The sequence below is a fragment of the Engraulis encrasicolus genome, chromosome 20, assembly GCF_034702125.1.
Source record: "Engraulis encrasicolus isolate BLACKSEA-1 chromosome 20, IST_EnEncr_1.0, whole genome shotgun sequence".
NCBI lineage: Eukaryota > Metazoa > Chordata > Actinopteri > Clupeiformes > Engraulidae > Engraulis > Engraulis encrasicolus.
Window position 1 is genome coordinate 29,151,127 of NC_085876.1, and position 19,445 is coordinate 29,170,571.

At 45.4% G+C, this 19,445-nt stretch overlaps 2 protein-coding genes across 3 annotated transcripts in view; both read left to right on the forward strand.

Moving 5' to 3' along the window:
• The first annotated feature begins 1,033 nt into the window (after nt 1-1,033).
• parp10 (poly(ADP-ribose) polymerase family member 10) lies at nt 1,034-15,489 on the forward strand. Of its 2 annotated transcripts, none has more exons than XM_063185742.1 (15): nt 1,034-1,109; nt 1,878-2,053; nt 3,686-3,925; nt 4,204-4,437; nt 5,023-6,141; nt 8,851-9,029; nt 9,440-9,523; nt 9,721-9,849; nt 10,128-10,251; nt 11,341-11,705; nt 12,059-12,313; nt 12,529-12,985; nt 13,568-13,701; nt 14,299-14,473; nt 14,746-15,489. In XM_063185742.1, the coding sequence occupies exons 2-15, from the start codon at nt 1,879-1,881 to the stop codon at nt 15,051-15,053; spliced, it is 3,978 nt and encodes a 1,325-aa protein (XP_063041812.1). In that variant the 5' UTR covers nt 1,034-1,109; nt 1,878; the 3' UTR covers nt 15,054-15,489. The 2 variants fall into 2 exon arrangements, with proteins under 2 accessions (XP_063041812.1, XP_063041813.1); XM_063185743.1 differs by lacking the exon at nt 1,034-1,109 and adding an exon at nt 1,300-1,392.
• A 111-nt stretch (nt 15,490-15,600) lies between these two features.
• cpsf1 (cleavage and polyadenylation specific factor 1) overlaps nt 15,601-19,445 on the forward strand; it is a 29,837-nt gene continuing 25,992 nt past the window's right edge. The window contains exons 1-8 of the mRNA XM_063185744.1: nt 15,601-15,784; nt 16,257-16,429; nt 16,539-16,566; nt 16,780-16,913; nt 17,445-17,525; nt 17,889-18,040; nt 18,826-18,972; nt 19,301-19,440. Of these exons, the coding sequence (XP_063041814.1) occupies nt 16,286-16,429; nt 16,539-16,566; nt 16,780-16,913; nt 17,445-17,525; nt 17,889-18,040; nt 18,826-18,972; nt 19,301-19,440 (826 nt within the window). The 5' untranslated portion in view covers nt 15,601-15,784; nt 16,257-16,285. The remainder of the gene's footprint in view (nt 15,785-16,256; nt 16,430-16,538; nt 16,567-16,779; nt 16,914-17,444; nt 17,526-17,888; nt 18,041-18,825; nt 18,973-19,300; nt 19,441-19,445) is intronic.

Sequence of the window (19,445 nt, forward strand, 5' to 3'; positions counted from 1 at the left end):
ATATCACTCTCATGCAACACAGACAGGCGTATTTGAATTGCGGTATTATATGAATGATCGTGAAATTTGACTGAATATTACAGTAAGTGTGCATGAACAATTTTCGGGTGGGTGGGACACATGTGGTTTGAATTTACACAGGTGCACTGTGTAATATGTTTGGAGTTTATTTCAAGAGACATGGTGCACATTGACAAAGTTACCCTTTTCACAAACACTACGACCATGACATTTTAAGAACTAATTATTTTCCATACATGAAAAGGGGGATCTTCTCCATGGCCGCCATTGGAATTTCCAGAAATAGACATTCTTAGCTGCAAAACTTCATGCAGCCTGCCTTGTTCACACTAGTAAATATTAATTTATTACTTGGTAGAGTAGAGTAGAGTAGAGTAGAGTAGAGTAGAGTAGAGTAACTTTATTGATCCCCAGGGGGAAATTCAGGTAGAGTAGATTAGAGTAACTTATGAATATACATGAAAAGATCAAAGTTGGCAATAAGCAGCACCGTTTCTATGAGCAGCAAAGTTGCAATACCTACTCTGGCCACAATCCTACACAGTGCAAGTTCAAGTGTTGAATTAACACTACCAAATTTACTGTGTTTGGCAGCATCACACTGCTGTAGGATGAACAAGATGCCGAATTAAATACTATGAGGCATTCATTTCAGACATTACATCACTACATTACTTTTCATTACACTTAGCTGACGCCTTTATCCAATTCACCTTAGTTAATTTACATGCAGGTTCTGATGTAATTGGGGACAATAAAGGCATAGGCCTATCTATTTAAAAAAACATTTGTAGGCCTACTGTCTGTTCACCAGATGTGTCCTTTCATTTGTGAATATTTACCACCACCATCAATTTCAAGTTCCTATTGACTTTTTCCCTTACTGAATAGAATTGTATTACCCCCCCCGTGATTCCACTTACTTTGCTAAGGTAAGTTTCTACTAGATTCTGTTGGTCATCTCTAGTTCTACTGTAGAAGCACACCACCTGTCTCGTGAACCTTGCACCCTGTTCACACAGGAACCAGGAAGTAAAGCATGACAACACTGAAGTGAAACGATGGTCTGAGGAGTTGTCTAAACTCAAGTGAGTCGGTTATATGACAAACTAAAGTGGTGGTGGCGGTTCATTTGGCAAAGCTTTACACAGCAGTGCATGTGTCTAAACAAAGTTTGAAGAAAATGTATTGTAATAATGTAGGCGTGTCATATCAAGCATGCAGTGTAGCTAGCACAGTTTTGAGAGTAGCATACTGCTACTTTCGGTTTCCCTTCTTGAAAAAGCAAGCTAGCTCTGTTTGCGAATTTATGTTCGTCATTAGATAAATTGCGTGTTTTGTGCCTGTGGTTGCACTAGCTATAACTTGCTGGTAAGCTGACATAACTCCAAGTGAATGCTATGTGTGTTAAAGTGCATCGTACAGTAAGAGCAGAGATGGTAATCATCTCAGTCAGTGTCATCGCTTTCCTTGTCGGTAATGTCCATCGTGCGATGTTGACTCGTTTAGCTTAGAGGTATTGTAAAACCGTGTTAGGTTACTGTTCACGGTAGACATCGACATATTTTGTATTTAACGACAATATGGAGTTTTGTCTTGCACCTCAGACATTCCCGATGGAACTCATGCTGTCGTTCACTGTAAGATAATATGATTAGTCTAACACCGCTCCCAGTTATTTATAAACAAGGTATCGGGGGGATGTTTTGAGGTTTGAATATGGATCATGTTGTGGGCTAAATGTTGATATTGGTAGACAACGTCCTATAATGCTGTCTCTCTGAACCAGATGGTACCTATCTCTAACTTGTGTTTGTGCCTTCCTCTCTCTATTCCTCATGGCCATTTTTATTCAGAATGGATGATAGCGACTTGGAGGACAGAACCTTGGAGGTGCTGAACATTCCAGATAGTATCGACGATGATCTCCTGTCATTGTACTTCGAGAACAAACGGCGGTCCGGAGGCGGGGGCCTGGAGTCTGTGGAGAGGCAGGGTGGGAAAGCTATCATAGTATTTGAAAATGCTGAAGGTAAGTGAAACACAGTCATTACCACCAATAACTACTGTAGATTTGTGTTGCACATTCAATTGTTGTTACGATAATATTTTCTATTTTTCAGCATCTGTATGTGGTGTTGTCTGTGCAGTTGCATTGTGTTTGTGTGTGTGTGTGTGTGTGATGTTGTCCAAGCCTGACCTATGATCCAACCTTTTCCAACTTGGGGCACACTTGACATTTTCACAAATATTCAGGGCTCACCTCTGACTCAATACAAGTGAATTAAATAGTGAACAGCAACACACATGAAACTATTATTTTGATTTTAAGAAATCTATTTCAAGACCCACTTGGCATACCTTCAGGTTGATAATCCGTGAAGTAGAGTTTACAGAGAGCAGGTTCAGTCACTTATGTTGCATGTTGACTTGTGGCGTTTTGCTACAAGAATGAAGTCAGCTGAGTCCTTTTGAGGATTAACTCATCCACAGTATCTGGAAAACCCCTTAGATTCAGAGCGAGATTTGATGCAACTTACAGTGTATTCGGAAAGAACACTTACCTGACTTCTGATGGATAGATAGATAGATAGATAGATAGATAGATAGATAGATAGATAGATAGATAGATAGATAGATAGATAGATAATAATTCATCAACTGATTGGTTGGTTTGTTGTTTGGTTGACATTTTGATTGGTTCATTCCTTCCTTCAGAAACACAATGATGTAGTGATATGTCATAGCCAAGTAGGTCACCTGTCAAAGTGGCAAATCAAACTGGAATGATGATTAGACCTAACAGTCTTATCTATATTTTGCCTCTTGGCAGACCTGTCAAGCCATGTACAGTCTATGTCCATGTCTACCAGATGCTGCTCCAGTGCAGCCCAAAGCCATGCATGTCCTGGACAGATAGGCAGACCGATATCAAGCCATTTGTGTCCATGTCCACCAGATGCTGCCAGAGTCCCCCTGGGGGATAATGTACTACTACAGTGTTTCTCAACCTTTTTTTAGCCGAGGTACCCTTGCAATTCATGAAAAATTTCAAGGCACCCCAAATCAACAAGCCATAACATGGCATCGCATCCAATACCACACACGCTTAGAAAAGTAACACATTTGGAGACGTCACAAGACCTACGCTAAAAGTTGCAGCTGTATTTACTTTATTGTGCGTAAATGGCAGATGAAAGATTCCACTGACTAGCATTAACTTATCAATTTAGACAAATATGTATCATATTACATAATTTATTTATCAGCCACGTTTCCGCGGCACCCCTGTGGGGGGCCCGCGGCACCCCAGTGGGGGGCCCGCGGCACCCCAGGGTGCCCCGGCACCCCTGTTGAGAATCACTGTACTACTACATACTACTGCACTCTACTCTATTGTACTCTACTCTACTACTCTACAGTAGAGTAGAGTAGAGTAGTAGAGTAGAGTAGAGTAGGGTACAGTAGTGTAGTGTAGAGTCTACACTACACTACTTATTCTACTCTACTCTACTACTCTCTAATCTCCTCTACTCTCCTCTCCTCTGCTCTTCTCTAAACTACTGCTTTACCCTACTCTTCTGTATTCCACCTAACTCTACTCTACTGTACTACTGTACTCTGCTACTCTACTCTATTCTACTACCCTACTCTACTCTGCCAGATGCGGCGCGGGTGCTGTCCAAGTCTCATGTCCTGAGCAGCACGCCGCTGGCGGTGCAGAGGAAGCCCCCATGTGACCCGCTGCGACTGCTGCTGCGCGGCCTGAATCCCACCACCTGCAGCGAGCTCGTCCAGATGTACGTGGAGAACGTGGTCGGTGTGGACGAGGACGACTACGCACTCTTCCGCTCCCCCGGGAACGATGCAGTCGTCATTCAGTTACAGCAGCCCTTCTCTCAAGGTGAGACCACCACAAGAATATGATAATAATGGCCTAGCCGTGGCTTAGTCGGCTGGGCACTGGACTGCTATGCGGGCGACCCGGTATCGATTCCTGACCCGGGTCATTTCCCAATCCTCCCCCGTCTCTCTCCCCCACTCATTTCCTGCCCCACTCTTCACTGTCCTGTCTAAATAAAGTTGAAAAACACCAAAGAAAAGAATATAATAATAATAGTAATAATAATAATAATAATAATAATAATAAGGTCAAATTAACCTCTAATTATTGTTTCTTAGATTTTGAGAAGGTGTCCGCTAAAGTGTCGAAGAGGACTCTGGAGGGCGCTCATCTCTCGCTGGAGCGTTTGGAGCGGCCGGCGTCAGTGCTGGTGGAGGGGCTTCACCCCAGCACCAAGACCGATCTGCTCAGCCTGTACTTCGAGAGCTCACGCGGGGGAGGGGAGGAGGTCGCCAGCGTCCAAATGATGCAGACCCAGGGCAGCGCCAGGGTTTTCTTCAAGGAGTTTGAATGTGAGGCCACCACACTTCACATTACATAACACTTACTGTAGCTGACACTTTTATCCAGAGCGATTTACAGTTATAGTATTATCAGTAAAAGGGTGTTGGTTCCCATTCCTGGAGCAGTGTGGGGTTAGGTGCCTTTCTCAAGGGTCGTGGAAGGGTGGGATTCGAACTTGCAAGCCTCTGATCTAAAGCCATCTTCTCAACCACTAGGCCACGCTGGCCCACACCACCTGTCTGTTTAATAGTACCATCAGATCATAAATGCAATTTCATGGGGTGCAAGGTGCAGTGAACAGTGGAGTGCTGTGTCACAATGACAATGGGAGTAGGAGTTTCCCAGTTGGGCTTTTACTTTCATTCATTTACCTCTCCTGTGATTTACATTAAAGTTTGGCAAAAAATATCTAGAATATTGTGAAATATTTTTAGGTTTAAAAGGGGCTTCCAGAGGGAAAAGTTTGGGAACCACTATGCAAGCAAACAGTTTAGGTGGGCACATCACAGATAGATGTGTGGACCCTTGGTGGTTTTTATTGTAGCATTCTTCTGAGACAGAGCATTTTCCCTTTTTCTTTTTCCTCCAAACAGCGGTGGACAAAGTTGTCATCAGATCCCACACACTGGAGAATTCCCAGCTGAAAGTTACTCCATACATCGGTGTCCTTCTGGCTGACAGCGGTGCTCCCCCTGCTGGCCCCAGCCTGAATGGCGCCCCGGCTGCTGCCTCCGTTCCTATGGAGGTGGACACCACGCCCGTCAGTAGCCCCGTGACCCCTGCCCCCCAGGTGATGGCCCCTGCCCCCCGGGTGACCTCTTCACCCCAGGTCAGCCTTGTTGCCCAGGCAGCTCGTCCGGTCTTGGTGTCGCCACGGCCACAGCCCCCGCTACAGACCCCGCCCTCCATTCGACAGACTCCGCCCAGGAGCCCTGCCAGCCTGTCCCCCACCTCGCCACACAGCCCTGCTGTGAGCAGGAGCCCAGGGGCAGGTGCTGCTGTCTCCATGGCAACAGAGTCAGGTGTTGCTGTGTCCAGTGCGGCATCCGGGCAGCAGCAGCGGGTGGTGGCCCGGTCCACATCTCCAGTGGCATCGCTACCAGCACCAGCACCAGCAGCAGCAATCTTAGCGGCCAGTCCTAAACCCACAGCGGCCCCGAGGCAGGAGAGCGTGGAGGCGCCGAGCAGTGTCATCGCCGTGTCCGACGGGGACAAGCTGTCCCTGCTGGAAGCGAGCGGGCGCCTGACGGAGCTGGAGGCGGCGAACCCGGGCAGCCGCCTGCGCCTCACTGCGGACGGCGTGTCCCTCGCCGCGCCGGACCAGCTGACGTTGGACCGTCTCCGCGTGGACGTGCTGCAGTGCCTGGGCGGCATGGCCACGTCTCCTCTGGCCCTGGAGCAGGCCAAGGCGGAGTTTCTGTCCCGCCCTGACGTCAGAGCCAAACTCATGCAGACTCTGGAGGGCGAAGGCCTGCTGCTGGCCTACACGGTGAGGGACAACGCGGCGTGCGTGACGTCTCTGTCCCTGGACATGGCCAGCAAGGCGTGCCGGGCCATCCGTGGCCTGGTGTGCGAGTTCAGCATCCCGGTGCAGCCGCAGTATGAGTGCATCCTCTACTGCCAGGAGTGGCACGCCTTCCTGAACACGCTCGGCTGCTGTGTCGCCACGGTGACGGACGGCGGTGCCAAAATCACAGTGGTGACCCTTAAAGGTGACGTGTCATGCACTGCTCACTTGACTGTTACTGTACTGCACTCTAGCATCTCTTTGGCAGCTGAGACCCAACTTATTCATTACTGGGCTACATAATTGATTTAAAGTTGCACATTTATTTCCAGAATTCATGCTGCCCATTTACAAATGTTAAGCTTACCTTTTTCATCAATACTTACCACCACCATCAAATTCCAAGTTTTTATTATGACTGGGAAAATTGCACCTTTGATACATGGTGGATTTTCTCCATGTCCGCCATTTTGAATTTGCATTTTGACATTTTTAGCTTCAAAAACTTTGGTCATACTAGTAAATATTGGCAATGAGGAGCACACTTTCATTTAGCAGCATATTTGCAATACCTATTCTGGCCATCATCATACACAGTGCGCTTTTAAATATATATAGTATATGCATGTTATTCTGCACTTTAATGTCTGCTGTAATGCACTTTAATTCCTGTCTCTGTCAACGCATGAGTGAGATGTAAAATTAATAGAATTTGAACTCAATTTAAAATTTTAACTACAAGCATGTCTTGTACATAATATGAAAGAAGAAATAGACACACAGGTTCTTTATCCTATCCTAGGTTCAATATCCTGACTTCCTTCCTCAACCTGTGTTTGTGGCCTTGTGCTTTGCTGAAGCCCCACCTGTGTGGAGAAAACAATAAAGTTTCCCCGCTGTCAGCCTAGCCACAACAACGTTTGGGGGACTATTCCCCATTCAATATGCCGATTGCAAATGAGAAAATAAAATTTGAATTGCGCTTTTGCAAGATATTGAAATAAAATTATGTCGTCAATGACGTTATTGCGAGACCACAAGCACAAGGGAGGACAGGAGCTGTGATATTAGACCCTAACGCTGGTGTTTGGCGGTTGCCTGTGCCGTTTGGCTAGCCAGGCTGTGTCGTCCTATAGCGCATTCAGGCCGACTGAGAACCGTGCTGGAGCCCGTTCCCGCACCTAATCGCGAACCGACCGTCGTGTTCTCGCCACAGATATTTGCGTTCGCGAACCGGAAAATTGGTTCGCAATGCGAACCGCAAAATACCAGGTTTTTCTCTGCGAACCGTGACGACAGCGTGGTCGTCAGCAGGTTCATCCGGGTAACACAGTCACGTGCGGAAAAAGTTCAGAGCCCGGTATGAACACTGGCGGTTCGCAGACAAACACTTAAAGGGCAATTCCGGCCAGTTTGGATTCATATCCCATCTTGGGTGGACCCAGGGAAAAGGATGAAAGGGGAAACCGCGAGAAATGTTCATGCGTGCTGCGCAAAGTTGTTCAATTGCGCCGTTTTCGGTTAAAACCTGGCCCTTCGGGCACGTATTTGACCTGTTTTAAAGCTCCTAGCGTGCATTAAAACCCTTTTGAACGCTTTGGCCGTGGTGTGTGGGTCCATACAAGTCGATCTAATATCGCTAGTGGTTCACATTTCCATTAGGTAGCACGATACAACAGGAGTTTTCAAAAGTGGCGCACCTACCTCTTTCAGCTTCCGCCTTCCAACTACGTCCGCAAAATGGTTCGCCAAAGTGATACTTCATAGTAATCCATTTTATTTTTGTCCACCAAAGACGAGCCACAAGAAACATATTCACACGTTTTCATGTCCTGAGTTGTTATTGTCTTGCAGATTCACTTCTCTGTCACTGAACGCAGTTTAGTGACGTCACGGTGTCACATGACTCCTGGAAGGAATAATTCTTTATCTGTAACAAATATTCTGGTTCGAAAAAGATAACCATGGCCACCAAACTCTTCAATTGAACTACCCCAACGGAGGATCCATCTCAAAATATCAAACAGTATATTACGACAGCGCCTCTCTTTCTCGCTTCTGTATAATAACTGGATGAGCGAATGGCGTTCCTTCCAGGAGTCATGTGACACCGTGACGTCACTAAACTGCGTTCAGTGACAGAGAAGTGAATCTGCGAGACAATAACAACTCAGGACATGAAAACGTGTGAATATGTTTCTTGTGGCTCGTCTTTGGTGGACAAAAATAAAATGGATTACTATGAAGTATCACTTTGGCGAACCATTTTGCGGACGTAGTTGGAAGGCGGAAGCTGAAAGAGGTAGGTGCGCCACTTTTGAAAACTCCTAATGTGTCGTGCCTGTGCTACCTAATGGAACTGTGAACCACTAGATCGACTTGTATGGACCCACACACCACGGCCAAAGCGTTCAAAAGGGTTTTAATGCACGCTAGGAGCTTTAAAACAGGTCAAATACGTGCCCGAAGGGCCAGGTTTTAACCGAAAACAGCGCAATTGAACAACTTTGCGCAGCAGGCATGAAAATTTCTCGCGGTTTTGCCTTTCATCCCTTTCCCTCGGTCCACCCAAGATGGGATATTAATCCAAACTGGCCGGAATTCTCCTTTAAGTGCCGAACGTAACTGGTGCGAGCACCGACACCGGCTCCGTTCTGGTCGGCCTGAAAGCCATACTAGTGACGCAACATCTTCAGCCTTGCTTCTAGTCAGGCCAAGAGCAATACAAATATTGTTTCGGGGCTCCCGTAAAAACGGGAACTGCTCCCACTTTATCTGGAAGCTTACAGCCATTAGTAACCCAAGGGAGGCGGGTTGACCATGCCTTTTGGGAAACAATAATTGTTATGCTCTTTGTCAGACCAAGTCTCGAAGGGATTTGAAAGTCGATGATAATCAGGCTAGTGTTTGGCAGGCCTGGAGGAAGAGTTGCGGCCCCGCCTGGTGGCGTTCCTGAGTACTCCCATCCAGAGGGAGACGGTGATCTCTATGGAGCCCGGGCGCCTCAAGTACCTCCAGATCCACTGCGAACAGCTGCTGGCCGACATGGGCCAAGTCACACTTTTCCCCCTGGAAACTGGTGATGGACTAACGGTAGGTCACGTCATAACCCTAACCCTAGTTATGATGCATTCGCTAGTCAGTATGATATTATTTGACATGTTGATTGACCTTAGCGATCGACTTACGATCAATTGACAAGCGGCAATTTTCTCCCAAATCTGAATGTTTCCTAAACATTGTGAGCTTCCCTGTATTAGTGACAACAAAGGCTCTTTATTCTATTCTAGTCTATTCTATTCTATTCTTTTCTATTCTTTTCTATTCTATTCTGATCTACAACATTCACTGATGTACTGTACACGTCAGTGACTGTATTTCCTCCTGACTACACATCATTAGTGGTGCCTATTCTATTCTATTCTATTCTATTCTATTCTATGCTATTCTAATATATTCTATTCTAATATATTCTGATCTACTGTATTTTCTCCTGACTACAGATCAGTGGTGATGCTGGCGTGTGTCAGATGGCTGAAGAGGTGTTGCGTAACGTAGTGGACTCAATCTGCACCAGGACCATAAAGGTAAATACCATTGAAATACAGCCCACTCTACTGTATACCATGTATGAAACTTCGGTGCAAAACGGTGTATAGTATTTATTTTGGAGAATTTTGGCACATACCAAGCCGAGTAATGGTGTGTGTGTGTGTGTGTGTGTGTGTGTGTGTGTGTGTGTGTGTGTGTGTGTGTGTGTGTGTGTGTGTGTGTGTGTGTCCAGCTGAGCCACCCCGGCTCGTGCCGCTTCCTCCGGGAGGAGGAGGGGGCTGCCATCCTGGCGGAGATGACGGCCAAGTTCCAGGTCTACATCAGCATGGACAAGGTGCACTGGGAACCGCTGGAGGACAAGGTAGATAAAGAAATAGATATGCTGTCTGTGTGTTTTTGTAATAAATATGCTGTATGTGTTTTTTTGTCAGTTGCATGCCTTTGTGCTTACCTGGTTAACACCGTACGATCTCACAATTGAGAGCCTGGGGGCTACCTAATGTACTGTAATTGCAAATGCAAAGTGTGGTTTACGATGTGATTCGTCAATGGCCGAATGTGTCATTATTGTTATTGATATTATTCGGACATATTAATTTGTATTGTATTATATTGTATTATATTGCATTATATCATTAGGACATCTTCGAGGCCGGTTGGAAAATAATGGCGCAAGAAAACTTCCAGAGGAATCCAGGCGGTGTCTCCTCGGGCATTTTGAAGGCGGCGCCACCTGCTGATGCCAATGAGCTAATGCAGAGATGTAAGTGCTAAATGTTGATGCTTTTCACACACCTCTAGGCACGTGTTCAAGAGATCAGGGGGGTATACTAAAACATGGTTAAGTGATAAACAAGGCTTAGTTAACCTACAGGAAGTGGTAAACCTGCTAGTAGATATATGTACCTGCTGGCGTCATGTAGTTAAGAAAATGAGGGGGGGGCGCTTTGGTGCAGCGCGCTAAGCCCCCCCACATTTGGGCTTCCATGCCCACGGGGACCCCGGTTCGAGTCGGGCCGGGGTCATTTCCCGATCCTCCCACCCCGTCTCTCTGTCCCACTCGCTTCCTGTCACCATCTCAGACTGTCCTATCAAATAAAGGCATAAAAGCCCCTAAAAATATATATTTTTTTAAAAATGAGGACTCCAGGCTCTTCTATTACATGATTTACCTCTACCACAAGGTAAACTACCAAAAAGTTATTCACTTGGAGTGACCTCTGGAATTACAAGGACTGCTTGGACTATTAAAAAAAGTCCGGATGATGCCCTAACAATGACGAAAAATGCAGTGCTTGAACGATGGACACTGCACACATTAAACAGTCGCCATGTTGACAATGAAACGAAAGAAACGTGACATTCAATTCAGTACAAGAGTTTGGATAACAGTCTGCTTATTCTGTAAGTTATATTGCTGAGACACCAACGTTTTCATGCCAAGCAAAGTATTGTATGTGTGATGGTTGCCCTTTGGGGTGAAGGAAATGTAAATACAAGCACGAGACGCTGTGCAATGCAAACAATAGCCAACAGATATTTTGGCGAGCTAATGCTATGCTCAGCCGTCACTTCCAGCGAGGGCACTGTGCATATAGTGCTCAAACTTTTCCACGAGACTGTGCACTGAAGACCTCAGTGCGCACTGCACTGACTCAACGCCAGTGCACTGACACAAGTGCTTGGATTGAGACACAGGGTAGGACTAACTAGGAAATAGGGTCCAATGTCAAAAATCCCAGAGTATCACCTTAAATAAAAGCATAAAAGCCGGCCCTCCCCCCCAAAAAAAAAATTTAAAAAAAAAATTACTTTTTTAACGTTTTGTGTCTAATTTCTAATCTCTACGTAGCTCGAATAGAAGAGGCCAAGCAGATTCTGTCTGCCATCCCGGACGGCTCGTCTGACAGGCCTCAAGCCCTTATAGCCGACGGAACTCATGGTCACCCGTCTGAAGAGGACATCTACACGGCCAGCGGGGGTGGGGAGGTCGACGACGGGACGGAGCCGGCCATCATGGTGATCGACGACAGTTCTCAGAGCAGCTCTCAGACGGAATCTTCAGTTGCTGCCATGGCGACCGGAGAGGAGGAGGATGCTGAGGTGGGCCTGGCCAAGCAGCTGTCTCTGGACCCCACTCTGGACGAGCGGGCGCAACTCTCCCTGGCCATCCAGTACTCCATGGAGAACATGGACACAGAAGACGAGGAACTGCAGGTCACCATGCTCACTGTTGTTGTTGTTGTTGTTGTTATTTATATTTGCTGTTTTTTATAGTAAGTGTTACTTTGCTCTTTTGTCCTTTTATCTTTATACATATCTGAGTGTCCTCGGGTATTTTGAAAGGTTTTTCAAATGAAACGTATTAATGTTATGATGATTATCATTACTATTATAACTTTGATATGAAGCTGCAGTATCTATGAAAACTACCCCAGGTAGATTTATTTCTCACCCACAGTACGCTTTACCATATACCATAAAATAGAAAAGGTTAATTTATGGCCCTGATTATTATTATTATTATTATTATTATTATTATTATCATTTCATTAGTATTATTATTCCAGAAAGCGCTGCAGATGTCGTTGCTGGATGCCGGGGGGCCTGGGTGTGGGGCTGGTGCTGTGGGTACGGCTGGAGGGCTCTCTGGGCTGGGTAGCGAGGAGGTGCAGCTGAAGAGAGCCATGCAGGCCTCACTACAGAACGCCATCCGGGACGCTAACATGGCTGAGATCTACGTCTTTGCAAACTACTCCCACGACCTGATCCGCACGGAGATCGCTTTGGGGAAGAAGGCCAGCCTGCGGCAGTGCGAGGAGAAGGTTAGTATATGTTATTAATATATGTTAGTATATGTTATTAGTATAGTTATTAGTTATATATCCAACTTTTTCACCAAAACGACTTACAATCAAGGCCACAATCATAGCCTGCAACACTTGAAGTGGAGTGCACAGGAAATATACAGAGCAGATGCCAAGTAGTTCCATTAACACAGTCATCTACTCTATTGTAATAAAATTGATGTGGTCCGCAGGTGGAGAGCCGGAGCCTGAGGAACATGACTGCTCACCACAGCAGGTGCCTGGACATCGTCAAGAGGAAGCACGCGGTGGAGATCCGTGTGGACGGAACCACGGCCGTCATCTCCGGGTTCCGGGACTTTGTGGCGGAGGCGGTGCCCAGCGTTAAGGAGCTGGCACGGAGGATGGGCAGCGTGACGCCAGACGCGGATATCTTGCGCACGGTGCAGTGGGAGTGGCAACCTGCAGCGGGCACAGCAGCAGCCACAGCCCAAGCTTACCCTCCCGACGCCATCGTCTACTTGGAGCACGCCTGGAAGATGAGGCAGAAGAAAGTCGACGTGCTTTTCGACGGTCAGTCTTACGTCATCGACTTTGAGAAGATGCAGGAGGTCTGCAAGGCGTCGGGGAAAGCGGTGCCCATCGTTAGAAGGCTGCTCAACACGTCAGACCTCACCACAGTCGTCCCAGGTAGAGACCATCAACGCATCATGGATGTTTCCTGTCAGAATAGAATAGAATCTTTTTATTTGCCATTGTAACAAGTACACGGAAATTGAGCATTCCTTGTTGAAACAATGGATACTTAAAATAAAATAATTATAATAATAGCAAAACTTGGATGCGCCTAGAATCTTCATTTGGAATGCTGACGGTGTGATTATTTAATTTTCTGTAGATCATGTGCATAATTCCTCCAACAATATCCCTTCGATACCATTGGCATTCTAAACATAGATTCTATGCACGTCTAAGTTAAGACGCTTGACCGGTTCTACGGAATAAATGGTCATCAGAAAAGAGAATTCTGTTGTGAAGGCAGATAATTTGTGATACAAATAGCCAGTGGGCTTGTTTACATGAGACACTTAATTCAGAATGAACTCAACTTAATTCTGAATGAAATTTAATTCCGATTTGAATTTGAATCATGTTAACACTTAATTCGGTATTAAATGAAAGAGTAATTTAAACTCAACGGAACGATTTCATTCTGAATTAAACACACCATTTAAACATGGTCATTGTCTTGTTTTTCCCATTTGTCCCCAGAGGAGGAGTTCAGCTTGCTGTCCAGCCTTCCTGACGTGAGTCGCGTAGACGAGAACTCCGACGAGTTCCAAGATGTGGTGAAGGATTTCTACGAGTCAATACAGGAGTTCCACAACAAAATCAAGATTGTCAAAGTAAGGCTGCAATTCAGCATGAAACAATTAAATAAAATGGCAGCCGTGGTCTAGTGGTTAGGGAATTTGACTGTAGATCACTAGGTTGCAGGTTCATATCCCACCCTTAACCTCTCCCTACACCTCCATCCATGGCTGAAGTGACCTTGATCAAGGCATCTATCCCCACACTGCTCCAGGGATTGTAACCAATACCCTGTACTACATGTAAGTCGCCTTTGATAAAAGCATCAGCTAAGTGGAATGTAATGCAAAAGGCTGAAATTCAGCATTTTCTTTGGCTCTTTGAGTTTCCATTGAAGCCATGTTGACATCTTGGAAAAATCATACAGGTAATCATAAAATCCACTCACAATTGCATACATATGGGTTTATTTAATGCAGATCCGCAACCTTTTCAACCATCTGTCCTTTCAGGACTTTGTGTACATTGCTGCAGAGCAGATACCAGACTAATGTCATGTAATGTAATGTAATGTTTTATAGGTGGAAAAGCTTCTAACTGCGCTGATTTTAACCAGTACAAACTAAAGAAGCCCAGTATGGCGCAGAGCTGATGGCACAGACTGTAATGTAATGTAATGTAATGTGTTGTAGGTGGAGAAGCTTCTGAATGCGCTACTGTTTAACCAGTACAAACTGAAGAAGGCCAGTATGCTGCAGAGCTGTAGTGACCCGGAGGTGGAGCGCACGCTCTTCCATGGCACCAGCGAAACCAGCGTCAAGGAGATCTGCATACACGGATTCAATAGGAGCTTCTGCGGGAAAAATGGTATGTGTGCGTGCGTGTGTGTCTGCCTGCCTGCGTGCCTGCCTGCCTGTTTGTCTTTCTGTCTGTGTTTTGTTCGTATGTTTGTGCTGTGTATGTGCATCATTTTTTTTCAAGAAGCGATGTGATGTAGGGCTTTTACCTCAGCAGCGTAATGTCTGTGATGTATTGCCTCAGCAGTGTTCTAATTGACAAGTCAATGCCTTACAGTTGGTATGAAAATAATGCACTATGAATATATAAATACATGTCATTATCATATGTGTCTTCCACAGCCACTGTGTATGGCCAAGGGGTTTACTTTGCGGTCAACTCTGCGCTGTCTGTCTCAGACACGTACTCCCCTCCCAACGCTGACGGACACAAGTTCATCTTCATGGCCAAAGTACTGACGGGAGACCACACCATCGGGAAACACGAGATGAAAGCTGCGCCTCTAAAAGACAACTCCCCCTCCCAAGGAATTCCACTACGATACGACAGCGTGGTGGATCAAGTACCATCGCCAACGTTGTTTGTCATCTTTAATGACACGCAAGCTTACCCAGAGTACCTTGTGACATGTCAGAAGATCTATCGGTGATCAGTGACTCAGATCGTTTCGAGATTCAATGAATGCCTTTGACCTGTGTCAAGACAGGGTGTTGCATTACATTTGCACATTTACATGAACACATTCTGTTTTCTGTTTCATATTGTCCTTGTTAATGTATTTTGTTTATTATTGACCTGTTTAGAATTAGCATCCTTGGTTTTCCCTTTTCTGTATTTTATTTTCCTCCTGAAGTTTTGTTTTACTTTTACTGACAAAATCACTGTGCTCTTAATAATGTGCAGACTAAATACTAAGATGAATGTGAATGAAATGCTTGCAAGCCGAAGAAGATGCACGGGGAGTTTGATGTATTGGGGAAAAAAATCGATGTATAAAGCTACTGCTGCAGCATCTTAAGTATAATTTAAATGTTATATTTCATTGTTCTAAGATTATGGCTTTTAAAATAAAGGCATAAAACAACTGAAAATGTCCGCGTTGCTGTGTGTGTGCTTGCATCTATTATGTAGAGTTGTAGGAACATTTCTTTGCCAGTGATGTTCCCCGCTCGGTCACATTTAGAGAGGACCCCGCATTGCCTTCTGGGATATGTGATGAATGGATGATGATGCGAGGAGGGAAACAACCGTTTAAAACGCAGTAATTTGTTAGAAAGTGGGGAATTCTTGTTTAACGCTGTGCCCGTTGGGAAAGATAAACAATGTTGATTTGAATTTGGAGGGAACTTTTGTTTCGCGAACATCAACAATCATTCATAGGTACGGCGCGCATATGCAGGCCAATGGGTTCGGAAAACTGCATTGGATAAATGCACCAAGCTAACGTTACCATGTAGATTCGTAGCCATTGCTAATCAGTGTTATGTTAGTGACCACCGGTACGACCCAACGAGCGAGGGCAGATGATTTCAGCATTTCGTGTTTTAATAAACTGACCCTTGTGTGTTTAAACCGGAGACTTAAGACAAATAGCCACTTGCCCGGCTAAATATCGTCGTGGTGATGCCGTTTGCCCACATGAACACATCTCACTAGCCAGCTAGCCAATTAGCATGGCAGTTGTCTGGTTTCAACTAGTTTATTGTGCCCTAATCTCATTCTTTACACATGTAATACATTTCTCGGGTAGATGTGAACCACATATGTTGCTGTTTTGAGTTTGAAAGACCGAACAAGGCCAACATAGACAGAGCTGCGTAGCCGTTGACATTCCCTTTATTTATGTTGATAGGTCCTGACTCCTGACATTGAGCCAGGAGGATGTACGCGGTGTACCGCCAGGCGCACACCCCTACGGCTGTAGAATTCTCCGTGTACTGTAACTTTATATCGAGTGAAGAGAAAAACCTGGTGGTCGCCGGTACCTCTCAGCTTTACGTTTACAGAATTATTCACGATGTCGAGGTGAGTTACAACTTAATCAGTTTCAGTATAACTTTTCAGTCCGCGGGGCAGAGTGAGGCACATTTGGGTCTAACCGTGTTTTTTCTTTGTTCTGTTTTTGGTTTATTAGAATGTCAGCAAGACGGAGAAGTCTTCGGGTAAGTGTGATATGTTTCTCAGATGTTGAACCTTAATTTTAAGAATATTGAATGCAATATATGACTAGGGCTCGCTTTAGCAAATGCAGTAGCTATTGTACTTGGGTCTTCCATTGACAGCTGGCATGATCAAATATAACCTGTCGCCGTTCATAAAATCTGAGGGCTGTCACTTGGTGTCAAGTATAGTAAGATTTATCACTTATCATCCAGATGCCAAAAGCCGCAAAGAGAAGTTGGAACAGGTGGCCTGCTTCTCGCTCTTTGGCAATGTCATGTCCATGGCCAGCGTCCAGCTGGTGGGCAACAACAGAGATGCCCTTCTACTCAGCTTCAAGGACGCCAAGGTGAGTAGCCACAGTGCCCACTGATTAGCTACCCCTTAAAGAGTATGTGTTGTGGATGGCACATAACCGCTGCGATACACAAATTAGTAGTGTAAGCATGTAGATAGTGCTGATCTGATATACTCAACATTCATTGTCTCTGTTTGACCTACCAACAGCGAGGGTTAGGGATGGGTGTGGATGGTGGGGGACATTTCCATACCACTTTTGAGATGAACCTTGCTTGTCCCAATCCCTTTTTTCCCCACAAATATAATGCAAACATGGCATACTCTGACAATTAGCCATAGTATTTTTCCCGTTTGTCTGCAGTGATGGGCTATAGCTATATATCTATAGATTCATGAGTTTCAATCTAGTGCCACAAATATCCCAAATTACCTTGTTTTACCAGACAATTCAACCAGGCTGAATTGGACAGGTAAACCATCATGTCATTTTGGAATATGTCATACTGGATTGCAACTGATGATTCCATTTTGTCCATCACTGGTTGTCTGATGTTTATCTGTTTGTCCTGCTGTCCTACAGCTGTCGGTGGTGGAGTATGATCCGGGGACCCACGACCTGAAGAGCCTCTCTCTGCATTACTTTGAGGAGCCAGAGCTCAGGGTACTTTTTTTTTTGTATCTCGTTTTATTTTTGGGTCAAATATGATTTTTGTGGGCTTAGACGTCAGGTGGCGAAACGGCATCTAATGTCCAAAAAGTAATCCGTTATTGGTGGTTGATATGCTGCTGCTGCAATCAATAGGCTTTATATTTTACATGCCTGTAGGGAGGTCTGTATTCTATTCGTCAACAAATGAAAAGTGGTGAGCAGCACTATGGTCTGATACAGCAGTCCAAGAAGCAGCATTGAGGTTTAAACTCTCAACATGGTTTTTAACCACACATACTCGGGTGTCAACTGAAGTAGAAATGGTCAGTATTACTGACTAATATCTTTGACTTTGTTTTGTTTTTTTGTTTTCAGGATGGCTTTGTCCAGAATGTTCACGTGCCCATAGTGCGTGTAGACCCTGAGAATCGGTGTGCAGTGATGCTGGTCTACGGTACGAGGCTGGTGGTGCTCCCCTTCAGGAAGGACACGCTGACCGATGAACAAGAGGGCATCGTTGGAGAGGGGTAGGCTTGCTACTGCAGCTGTCTGGGGTGAAATGAGGAATTAGTTTTGATTGCTTTCTCTTATTGACACAGTTAACAGAGGGGCAGCCCTTTCTTGGCAAGGGCGATCTACCTCAGCATCACCAAACACCTTTTAGTAGAGTAAGATAAATCAAACCCTGCCTACCCAATGCAAAGCAGTGTGCTCAAGTTCGGTCTCCTAAGGCAGTGTTTCCCAACCAGGGGTACGTGTACCACTAGGGGTACGCGAGCACCCTGCAGGGGGTACTTGGAAAGATGTAATTTTAACAAATGTATGGAGCTTACTTTCATTGGGATGGAGAAAACGATATAGGACTTGACTGGGGGGTGTAAAAATGCTTAAGGGGGTACACAACAAAAAAGGTTGGGAAACACTGTCCTGAGGGGGCGTTGTCCCCTCCTTCTTCTTTGGTGGCGGCTGGCTTGCATAAAATGTGTGCTACTCACCTCTACAGCACTAAGGGAATTCCATTTATTCTCAAACTAAGGTCTCCTAAAGGGGCGTTAACCTGATCACATGGATCCCAGAAAAGTATTGGCTCGATTTATCTTAGTCTGCCAGAAGATGTTTGGTATCACTGACCTGGCAAAACAAAGGCTGCAGAAATGAACAAGACCAGGTTTGAAGTAATGAGAAACGTCAGCTTTAACACTTGAAAAACTCCACATGTCCACACAGTGGGATTGAATGTGAAAGTATTTTGCTTCGTACGGTATATGGCTAATATTTACACGGTTTGTTGTTGTGGTTTGTGTGTATACAGGCAGAAGTCCAGTTTTCTGCCCAGCTACATCATCGACGTGCGCGAGCTGGACGAGAAGCTGCTGAACATCATCGACATGAAGTTCCTTCACGGCTACTACGAGCCCACGCTGCTCATTCTCTACGAGCCCAACCAGACCTGGCCTGGGTGAGCACCACACGCCATCACATTGTGAACATCAGGCAAATTTAGAAAAGCAAAACAGAACAGTCTGCTTGAGTAGTCAACCAGACCTGGGGCCTATTCTACAAAGCTGGTTCAGGGTAAGTTAAGGTGAAGTTAAGAGGTGAACTATCTAATCGAAGAGCCAGGAGTTCTCATTTTCTTAAGAAAAGCTCTTGTATTAGATTATTTATCTCTTAACTTAACGTTAACGTATCCTGAACCAGCTTTGTAGTATAGGTTAGGCCCCAGACCTGTAGCGTCGTGGCTAATGGACTGTTGTTGTTATTTGTGGTTGTTGTTGTTGTTGTAGTCGCGTGGCGGTGCGTCAGGACACCTGCAGCATCGTGGCCATCTCCCTCAACATCATGCAGAAGGTCCACCCCGTCATCTGGTCGCTGACGAACCTGCCCTTCGACTGCACGCAAGTCATGCCTGTACCCAAGCCCATTGGTAAT

Excerpts from the sequence above, each read along its gene's own strand:
- parp10 (XM_063185742.1), top strand. The coding sequence starts at position 1,879 with ATGGATGATAGCGACTTGGAGGACAGAACCTTGGAGGTGCTGAACATT. Across the intron at positions 3,926-4,203 it reads ACAGCAGCCCTTCTCTCAAG|ATTTTGAGAAGGTGTCCGCT; the intron begins GTGAGACCACCA and ends ATTGTTTCTTAG. Across the intron at positions 9,850-10,127 it reads GGGAACCGCTGGAGGACAAG|GACATCTTCGAGGCCGGTTG; the intron begins GTAGATAAAGAA and ends TTATATCATTAG.